Source organism: Leucopleurus acutus, assembly GCF_964270905.1.
Source record: "Leucopleurus acutus genome assembly, chromosome: 7".
NCBI classification, from domain to species: domain Eukaryota; kingdom Metazoa; phylum Chordata; class Mammalia; order Artiodactyla; family Delphinidae; genus Leucopleurus; species Leucopleurus acutus.
This window is the reverse complement of record NC_139150.1, coordinates 3,616,801-3,627,235: the sequence shown is the minus strand read 5'-3', so window position 1 is coordinate 3,627,235 and position 10,435 is coordinate 3,616,801. Positions and strand designations below refer to the sequence as shown.

Below are 10,435 nucleotides of genomic sequence, written 5' to 3'. Positions count from 1 at the left end.
ACCCGACCACCTGGGGAGGATGCCTGTTCAGGGCATGGGCAGGACACGAGGGCCTCGAGCCTCAACACCGAAGACGGTGTCGAGGGGCAGCAGGTGCCGTCCCATCCAAACCCACGTGCACATGCCTGCCTGTCTCCCTGAAGCTCAAGGACCCAGGGGGCAGGAACGTGTCTCGTGTGCTCCAGGGGCCCCGTGGGTGCCGATGAAAACAGAGCACAAAGACCACGCTGCAGAACCAACGGTCCAGGTCCCCATTCTGCCCAAATCTAAGCTTTATTCCTGTTGAAATCATGCTGTCTGCTTTGCCCAGCCTGTTCCAACCCGGATGGAGTCTTCTTAGTGGCTCACCCTGCAACCTCACGTTATAAAACAGCCCCTGAAGCCAGGCAGCAGGGAAGCAGCCCAACCTAGAGGTATTCTGGTTGAGAAAAGTCAACCTGGTGAGAACCTTCCTAACATACAAGGGACTCATCTTGAGGTAGAAACAAGGACTTCAGACTCCAGGGACGGGATGTTTTCCGACGGGTCCTTTTCAGGCAGGCCACTTGCCCAGTGAGCCTGCTGGGTCCTCGGGTCTGAAGTGGAGCCCCGGGCGGGCAGCTGCTGAGAAGCGTTCCTAGCAGCAGGGACCCAAAGCCTGGAATAACTGGGAAGGTGCTCAGAACCATGCCGGCGGGGGCGGGGGGGTGTGGGTGCAGGGGGTTGGGTTCCAGCTTCAGAACAGACTCGGCTGCTGTTTCACTCGGGAGAAGAGCAGGCAGGTCAAGGGGAATGACCCAAGTCCAGCTCGGCCTGCACTCCCGGGGAAGGAGGGTCGGCTGCACCGCGGCCCTTGGCGCCCTCCTGGCCCTGCAGTCGGTACAGGGCCTCGACCTGCTTGCGCTTCTCTTTGGCCCGGTTGATGGTGGTCTGGAAGAGCCTGCAGAAGAGCTGGACGGCCGGGGGCGAGTCGTCATTGCCCGGGACGGGGTACGTGATGAGGGATGGGTTGCAGTTGGTGTCCACGATGCCCACGGTGGGGATGTTCATCTTGGCCGCGTCCCTCACGGCTATGTGGGGCTCAAAGACGTTGTTGAGCGTGTGCAGAAAGATGATGAGGTCTGGCAGGCGGACGCTGGGGCCCAGGAGGAGGGGCGCGTTGGTCAGCAGGCCGCCCTTGAAGTAGCGGGTATGGGCATATTCCCCGCAGTCCCGGGCCACGTTCTCGATCAGGTGTGAGAACTGCCGACTGCGGCTCACAAACAGGATGATGCCCTCGCGATAGGCCACATGGGCCGTGAAATTCAAGGCCAGCTGCAGGTGCGTCGCCGTCTGTTCCAGGTCAATGATGTCCTGGTCCAAGCGGCTCCCGAAGATATACGGCTCCATGAACCTGCCGGACACCCACCAAGGCCAGTGTGAACCAGCCCCATGTGGCCACCTCCACCCGCCCTTTCTCATGCGCTCCCCCAGCCCTGGGCCCCTGCACGGGGGGCACGGCAAGCCCAGGGCTGGTACAGTCTGCAGCCCTCACCACGACGATGGCAGCGGGGACGCTGTCCCAGGAGTGACAGCCGCGGGCAGTGGGAGGGTGAGGGTGGGCGAGCAGGGCAGGCTGGGCTGCAGGCCACTCCATGTCTCGGGCAAGCGGCTTACCCCTCTGAACCTCCACCTGGCCGCGCGGAGTGCCTAACAGAGTGGACCCACACGGACATCTGGACACTTAAACGTGACGTCCGGACAGCGTCCCACCCGGTGCTGCTTGTCTGGCTCCCATCCTTGTCATTATCATCACCTTTGAGGCTTTACAACTGAGCCCCACCCCCTGGGGGGGCTGGGGGACCAGAAAGGCAGGGGGTGCCCCGGGCTGCAAGCGTGACAGGCCGGAGCAGGAGGCAGCCAGGCCTCGGAGGGAACCCTGAGGGCACAGACCCGCTGGCCTGGGCCGAGAGCCGGGGCTGCGAGACCGTCCTCTTGCAGCCCCCGCCCCATTCACTCTTCTGCTCACCCCCGCCGGGACTCTCTCTTCCTCTCCGAAGAGCCTTCCCAAGGCCCCACGTGCCCTCACCTCAGGTGACTTCTCCGCAGCACCTACAGTGGCGTCCCTCCTCCCACGCCCCGGCCCCACTCCCTCTTCCCAGACTCTGAGGCACTGGTTGCCCAGGGCTCCCACCTGGGACTTCCTCTCTCCTCCATCCCCCACTCCACATGTTCTCAAAAGGTCCTGATGTGGTGGCCCCCGGCCCAGGCTGCTTCTCCCTAGTGCCTGCGTGACATCCCCACTGGGGTGGCTGAAGGGTCATCCTCATAGGACCCAAGTTCCTGATGTGAAGGATGTCGACACCTGCTCTGGGCTCTGCTCAGCTGGACCTCCGGCTCTGCCCCCATCACCCCACATCCAACTACTGCTCCGGCTCTGCCGGCGCAGCTGGGCCCATCACCTTTCCCCTGAACATCTACAACCGCCTCCCTCCCTGGCCTAACTGCTCCTCCAATACACGCCCAACCCAGCCGTCAAAATCGCCACGTGAAAAGACTAGGCCAGTCACCACTCCTCTGCGTGCCCTTGGAGACACCTCCGTGAGATGCCGACGGCTTTGCCAGCACTGCCCTCCCGGATGGCCTGTCTGTCGGGGAACCAGCAGCAGCGGGCCTGGCCCCACCGACGACCAGGAGCCCCACAGCAAGGTCCGCGGGGTCTGGGGGTCAGGAGGAGCAAACGGGGCCTGAGAATAAACAGCTGCCCCTCCTTGGGGCTCAATGATCCCATCTGGAAGAAAAGGGAGCTAGACGCTCTTAAAACAAACTGAGGGCTTCCCTGGTGGCGCAGTGGTTGAGAGTCCGCCTGCCGATGCAGGGGACACGGGTTCGTGCCCCGGTCCGGGAAGATCCCACATGCAGCGGAGCGGCTGGGCCCGTGAGCCATGGCCGCTGGGCCTGCGCGTCCGGAGCCTGTGCTCCGCAACGGGAGAGGCCACAACAGTGAGGGGCCCGCGTACCCAAAAAACAAAACAAAACAAACAAACTGAAAAAGGGGCCCTGGACCCCAAGGCAAGGGTCCCGAGCCCCCCAGGCACCCCTACACTCGCCAGGGGCGTCACCTACCTGTGCCGACAGCCAGCTTTGTGTCCCAGGTGCACCCGGGCATCGAAGAGACTTCTTACAGAAAACAATTCCTTGACATTGAAGAAATCTAAGTGCTTGAGGGGCTCGCTCAGGATCCTCTCGTTCAGATCTGGGGCGGGGAGGGGGAGAGGATGCAGGGTCTGGATGCCGGCTCCCAAGCCTGGGGTCTGCGGGAGAGCAGATGCTGAGGGTCCCCAGGGGCCTTTTCTGGAGGCTCGGGGCGGAGGCCGAGATCTGACCCCAGTTTCGCTCCTGGGTAAACGTGGCCGAGTCTTCACTCGGAGAGAAGGGGCGCCGGGTGGTGTCTGAGGTCCCCGTGGTCCCGCCAGCCGCCCGCGGGAGCTCCCCGGCCGCGGTTCGTGGCGGGGGGGGGGCCTCGGCCCTACTCGGCGGTGGGGCTGCTCGGAGGGCTGCAAGCTCGTGCGGCCCAGCACGTGGGCTGCCAGGGGCGGAAGGCCGCCCTTCGCCCTCCCCAGTCCCGCATCCTCCAGGGGCCCCATGGAGACCCAGAGCGCCCGGGACTCCTAGCAGCGGGGCAATTTCAAACCCCCAGGACCGCAGGGCCGGAGTTACCGCTGCTGCGCTCGGGCTCCCGGGCTGCAGAGGCCACGGCGCTCCCCAGCGTCCTGCCGCTCGGCCCCACCGGGCCCGGGGTCGCCGTCTGGACGAGGTGCAGCTGGAGCGGCCAGCGCCGGACACCTGCGGCGACAGCAAACTCGTGGCGCGCGCCCCCCACCCGCCTCCCTCCTTCCCTCCCTCCCGCCGCCCGGCCCGCAAGAGGGTCCCTGCCGCGCCCCCCACCCCCGGGTCCCGGGCGCCGTACCTGCGCCGAGCAGCCGAGGTAAGACCGAGCCGGGTACCATGTCGTGGACTCCGGTAGGCGGACGGACGGACAGACGCGGAAGACGGGCAGGCGCGGCCGCACGAGCGGCTCCTCCTTCCGGCTGCGGCCCGCGCCTTCGCCGCAGCGTCACCTGCAGGCCCGGGGGTGCCACTGAGCGCCCGCCGCCTCTCGGGCACCCCAGCTCTGGACGCGTCCCCGCCCCTTGGCCCCCGCCTGCCCCCCGGGTCGGAGCACGCAGTCCTTGGGGAAGGCTGGGCCTTGCGCCCCAGGTCTGCCCGGGCACCGTGGACCCGCAAGGAGCGTGGGGCGGGCCGGAGCCGGGGTCCTGTCGAGCGCGGGGTCTGGATACTCCTCCCCTCGCCCCCTCCCTGCACAGTGCCCGGCGGCCGAGGAGGTTCCCAGCCGTCCCGCGGGAACTCGCCGGGAGATGGGGACCGTCTTCACCTGCGGCCAGTCCAGCACAACCTCCCGCTGTCCAAAAGTGTTTTAATTTTTAAACATTTGGCTTAGAAAGATTCCATAAAGTTAGGCAAATCTGGAGTCTTAATTTTAGATGCAGCGTACTGGGGGGCCTGAAGTCGGGGGTGGGGGTCAAGGAGCAGCCCTGGCCCACGCGGTGAGCGTCGGAGCGTTACAGCGGAGAGGCCTTAGAGAACCTGAACTCCGCAATTTGCCGATGAAGCCCCAGGCCCGGGGTTTCATCTGCCTGGAAATCTGCCCCCCACCGCATTTGGGAAAATGTTGGCGCCGAAGGCTACTGATCATAGGGTACCCGGCACTGCGGCCCCAGGAAGTAATGCCTTATTATCCCGGCTAGCCTAGGGCCTCGTGGCTCGCCACGGAAGGTTCTAGAACTTCGGACTTCTGCCCCACAAGCCGGCGGTGGGCGGCCTCCGGCCCAGGAGGCGCGGCGCCTTTAAGGGCCCCGCCCACCCAGTCAGGTGACCGGACCGTCGCTTAGCAACAAGACGCCGCGCGGCCCCTCACGGCCCCAGGGCTGAGAAGCTGTTTCCTGCCCGCTCTTTCTTTCCCCCGAAACTCGGGTGGACCGAGGCGAGATGTCCGAGGAGGACCCCCAGGGATGCGCGGAGCAGGAGGTGCCCAAGGCCAAGGCCCCGCCGGAGAAAACCAGCGACTACTACCGCGTGAGCGAGGACCTGCCGGCCAGGTTCAACAACCCGGCTTGGTTTCGGGGCTACAGGTGAGGACCAGGGAGTCCGGTCAGGGTCCACCTGGCATACGAAGAGGAAAGAAAGGGCTCCTGGTCCAGCCGCCAGCCAGGTGCCCAGCTGGTCCTGCGCTCTGCGCAGATGGCCCGTTGTGCAAGAACCCCCAGGCCCCCTCCCGGCCCCCAAGTCAAAAGCGGGGTCAGCTGTTAGCCACCAAATGAGCGCGGAGGTGCTGCCTGCGGCTGCGACTCGCGGGTGGAGTGAGTGGGCCTCCCGCCAGCGAGGTGGGGCGGGGTTTGCCCAGGGGAAATCACACAACTCGGGCTGATCCCAGCAGCACCCTCTAGGGCGGGGTCAGTCTCCTCTCCTTTCTAGGCGGAGAGGACCCGTCCGCCTGAGGTGCATGGCGACACCTCCATCACCAGGCTGCCGAGGGGCGTGGCCTGCCAGCTGTTCCAGTGCGCTGCAGCCTCTTAAGACACAGCTGGGCAGGCTGTGCGTGCCTTCCCTGCTCCCCCCTCTCCCCCTTAGTCCCTCCACGATCCCACAGAGTTGGCTCTGTTAGCATCTTCATTTCCCAGGAGGGACATCTGGGTTGTAGAAAGACAGATCCCAGAGTTAGTATGAGGCAGAGCTGGGGTGTCTGAGCCCACAGCCACTAGTTAAACTGCTGTACCAATAGCATCAGGACTAGAGACTGCAGGAACATTTTCTCCTGGAGGCTCAGAAGTGGAGGGACCCCCCCGCCCCGCCATGGGAAGGCATCCCAAAGGGCTGGCCCCCGCGAGTGGCAGGCCTGGAGGCTGAGTCACAGCTCCCAGCCTACCCACCCACCCAGGAAATGACAGCATGGGCCCAGGTCCCACTGGGGCTGAGGGCCAGCACTTGCCACCTGGGAGTTCTTTAGGGCTTTGGCAGAGGTCAGCAGAGGGAGTCAGGGAGGCTGAGCCTGCCAGGGAGGCCAACCCTGCACTCGACAGGAGCCCAGGTTCACGGCTGCATCGCCAATCTGGGGCATTTCCAACAAAGCTCCACCAACCAAATATGTTAAAGCTGTGGCTTGGGCAGAATTAAAACAAATGAGTGGAAAAGAAAGTATTTTTCTCATCTGCTAGGACCAAGGAGCCCCCCTCAGTGTACAGGACCAGTAACCAAGCTTATGGGAGCAGAGCACCCACCGTGCACGAGATGCCGGTAAGGAGGAAGCAAAGAAAGGTGCGCAGGTGGGGCATCTCTAGGAGGAGGCTGAGACTCCGGATTTCTCAAAAGAGCAACACATCAGGAGGGGGAGGTGCAGAGAGGCCCGCAGTTCCAACAGCACCAAGGGGGAGGGCGCACCTCAATTCCTTTTGGGACAGGGCAGGGTAGAAATAAATGAACGAATGAGTTTAGCAATGAAATGATTTAAAGGATGGAAAAAGGGCATGTAGTCTTCCTTACAACATCCCAAAGGGCTGGCCCCATTCACTCGTACAACCAGCCGACTCTCGTAACCTAATGCAGTAGGTTTTGAGGCAGATAAATGAAGAACTGCCTTCTTTTTGGAGTAATACCGTATTTTATGAAATATTTAACTTGTGATCTTAAGAGACAGCACTGGCTGATGAAAGCACAGGTTACAAAAGGGCCCCGGGATCTACGCACTTTTGGGGAACCTGACCCCTCTTTAAGATCAACCTCACATGGCAGGGAGCCTCCTAGAACCCCCTGATGCCCCTGCTGGGTCCAGGTAAAGGGCAGATGGACCAGTGTAAGCATCCCCTGGGTACCCAAGACAGGAGGGCCTCCCATTTTGGGGCTGGCAGTGTTGTTGTTTTTCTTCCAAATTATTCATGTTAAAAGATCATGATAATTGCTTATTTACCTGTTTTTCATGGGGGATAGAGCTTTTGTGAGAAGATTATTTCTCTAGAAAGTTCCTAGAGCATTTAAAGGTCATTCTCCCAGGATCAAGGGATCAGGTATTTCCACGAAAAAGACCGACACACTTACAAACATAGGTCCAGATGTTTTGCTTTTATAAAAAAAGGCCATTTGCTGGTCTTATGAGGCAGTGGGACGTGAGGCACCGAGGTTCTCCGGAGGCAAGTTTAGAAGTTTTTCCTGCTGCTTATCGACCTGCTTTATCTGGAACCTGGTTTCCAGTTTTCTGACCTGAGTGTGGCCGCAGGACTCAACCAGAAGCACGCAGGGTTTCCTTCCCACGTGGGAACAGAAAATAAAAATGCATTCTTTGGGTTTTAGAAAATATACTGAAGGAAACTATTCTTAATGACACTGTAGTGGTGGATACATGTCATTCATTATTCATTTGTCAAAACCCAGCATGTACAATGCAAAAAGTGGACCCTACGTACAGCGTGGACTCTAGTTAATGACGACCCGTCACCATTGTCTCAGTTCTAAATGCACCACACTGATGGGAGATGCGAACAGCAGGTCAGCCGTGTGTGCTGCCGGGGAGGCGATGCGGGAACTCCTCACTCTGCACAGCTTCTCTGTAGACCCCAAGCTGCTCTAAAAAATAAAGTCTATTTTAAAATGCACTGGGACTTCCCTGGCAGCCCAGTGGTCAGGACCCCGCACTTCCACTTCAGGGGGCACGGGTTTGATCCCTGGTCGGGGAACGAAGATCCCACAAGCTGCAGGGTGCAGCCAAAAATGAAACAAAGCAAAACAAAAAAACACAAACAACAACCACAGAAAACAAGCAAAAGAGCGCACTGAAGGCCATTTCTCTTGGTACTTGCTTCCTGCCAAGGAGACAAAACATCAAGTGACCTACTTGACACGAGGGGAGCCTAGAGCAGGCCGCCTGCCCCAAGCGCACTATCTGCTGGTGGCCCAGGCCACCTCCGCCAGAAAGCCCGAGGTCACCTGGGGATGCCGTATTGCTGAAATGACTCCTACCCCTGGGTGCCCGCACACGCCAGCGGCCTCATCTGTGTTCTCACTGCACCTCCACCTCGCTAGGGCATCCCCTCCCCAGACCCCTCGGCTGGGGGGGCATGGCCATCAGAATTGTTTTAAAGCTCTACAAGGGATTCTAATACCCCATCAAGGTGGAAACCTACTGATGTTCTCTCTTTTCCACCGAAGAGAAAACGCAAGTTCAGAGAGGTCCAGTAACTTGCCCTAGTTGTACAGCTGGCAAAAGCTGAACTGGGAACAGCTTTGGGCCTGACCCCTTGTAACCATATTCAGGTGTGGCAATGCCTTGCCCAGGTGGCCCCATAATTGATTCTTCTATCCATGTAATAGTGAAAGGAGGCACCATTAATCATTATTCCCTGACATTAGGCAGAAATTGGGATGGTTGGGGCCAACTAGGCCAGCCATCCTGCCCACCCTGGCTTCTCTGCTTCCTAGGATTGGAGACGACATTTTCTTACAAAATAAGAATTTAAAAACATTTTCTTACAAATTTTTATTTTTCTTCCCAAAATACCTAATGACTGATTGCTCAAGAGTGTTATCATGTATCACTAACCCTAGTGTCCCCTTTTCACTTCCAGAAGGTATTTTATCCAAATTCGTATAAATTTTCTAGACAAGTTGCAGCTGGTGGAATGTTCCAGAACAATACTTTCAACGTCTCCATGGAGAAGAGCATTGTGACGGGTCCGGACAACTACATCACCTTCTACGACCGGCTCAACTTCCACCCCAGCTACAGGGTCAGCAAGCCGTCCATCTGTGACTGAGGGGCCTCCCGGCTCTGGCGGAGATAGTCTGGACAGTTGGCAGCCGTAATCTTTGATAACTTGCCCAATTGTAAAGGAACACGCTTCACTGCTTTCCCTGAAAATATTTTTCCCCTCTAGGTTAGAAAAATTTGCAAACGGGGCTATGATGCCCTACTTTCTCCGTTTTACATCTAGATGAAAAAGAGCTAATGGCTTGACTTTCCATTAAAAACCTTGCCATGTCCCCAGTCCCTGACTCAGGTATAATCGATGAGTAGGGCGGTGGGCATCCCGGGACCCCGATCTCAGTCTGAATGCTGGGAACGCCCGAGAGCCCCACCTGCATCTCTGGGAGCCATTTTTATACTCATGACAAACTACGCGTGGCTTCTGTTCTCAAGCATCCTGCCGAGCCACGGAGGGAGGGTAGGATGCTCTGCCTGGGTGTGGACGAGGGCTGGGCGAGGAGGCAGAGGGGACCTCAGGAGGAAAGCTCCAGGCGGGACCAGGCAGGAGGGCCCTTACTGGCCCTGACCCGGGCCAAGCTTGGAGTGATATTGAGCACCCCCTGGCCACGAATGGGGCGGGGACAGAGGCGGAGTCAACAAGGTTGGTGACTGCTGCTGGTTGCTGAGGGGTGAGGTGTACGTCGGGCTTCCCCACTTGCTGTTCATTGTACCTCTTCAATAAAAAGTTTAAAGAAAATCAGGCGGGGAAGACCATGTTTTTCTCAGGTAGGGGTAATAACTACATGAAGTGGATTTCTCTTTCCATGTAGTTAGTTCTCAATCAATGTTTACTATGATGTAGAGGGTCCTCAATAAGAAAACATTTTCTACGACAATATATATCTTCCAGACATAGATTCCTCCCACCTTCCTTTATGACAGCTCATCACAGGAAATCCGGAAGGTGTTGGAACCAGACAGAAGAAATCATTGTTACAGACCACCGTCGCTACCTTCCTTACAAAGGTTTTTACCCAAAGACGTTTTACTCACATATGAATTGGGGAGGAAATGAAATACCATCACCGGTTATTTCTTCATTAAAGACTTATTATTACACAAAAGTAAACATTTCAGCAACATTCTTAACGTTCAGTTTGGGGTGGAAATGGTTTCCAGAGAAAATCAATCTATTATTTGAATAGAAAAGGTACAAAGCTGCGTCTGGAGCCAGGGTCTATGTCATATCCTTCTCCTTAGCTGGAAAACTAGCACAGACTCCAGGCATCACACTGAAAATGCCTTTTTTTAAAAACAACCTTTCATTAAAAATACCAAAATCCTCAGAATGTTTCTGTATTTCTCCTCTGTTGAAATAAAAAAAGAAAAAGAACAGCTGATCAATCCAGTTTCTAAACTCACTGAAAAGGACAAATCCCTGCCTCTGAAGCTGGCTGGGAAGCGCAGGGGATCTAGGGGAGGATGCAGCCGTCAGGCAAAGTGACGGTTTCCCCTCCAAGCTAGACCCGGTGAGCACCTGCACTCCCGGAACAGGGCAGCGTGTGTAGGTCAGAGCCCGGGCTGGGACGGTCAGTCGAGCTGACATCCACAAACAAAACATGCCAAGCACGCCAGTGAGCTTTACGAAGTTAATCCTGGCATCAAAATCAGGCACTGATGTAC

At 58.0% G+C, this 10,435-nt stretch overlaps 2 protein-coding genes across 2 annotated transcripts; one reads left to right on the top strand and one right to left on the bottom strand.

Annotated features, from left to right (window-relative positions):
• Positions 1-267: 267 nt before the first annotated feature.
• Positions 268-3,970, bottom strand: MRPS2 (mitochondrial ribosomal protein S2). The gene is made up of 4 exons (XM_082842280.1): positions 3,929-3,970; positions 3,679-3,804; positions 3,085-3,214; positions 268-1,372 (listed from the first exon to the last, which is right to left on the bottom strand). Exons 1-4 carry the CDS (start codon positions 3,966-3,968, stop codon positions 763-765), a joined length of 906 nt encoding a protein of 301 aa, XP_082698406.1. The 5' UTR covers positions 3,969-3,970; the 3' UTR covers positions 268-762.
• Positions 3,971-5,007: 1,037 nt separating this feature from the next.
• On the top strand, positions 5,008-8,822 carry PIERCE1 (piercer of microtubule wall 1; the record flags this gene model as incomplete). Its single annotated transcript, XM_082842230.1, has 3 exons — positions 5,008-5,150; positions 6,234-6,312; positions 8,634-8,822. The coding sequence occupies 3 exons, from the start codon at positions 5,008-5,010 to the stop codon at positions 8,820-8,822; spliced, it is 411 nt and encodes a 136-aa protein (XP_082698356.1).
• Between the last annotated feature and the right edge of the window lie 1,613 nt (positions 8,823-10,435).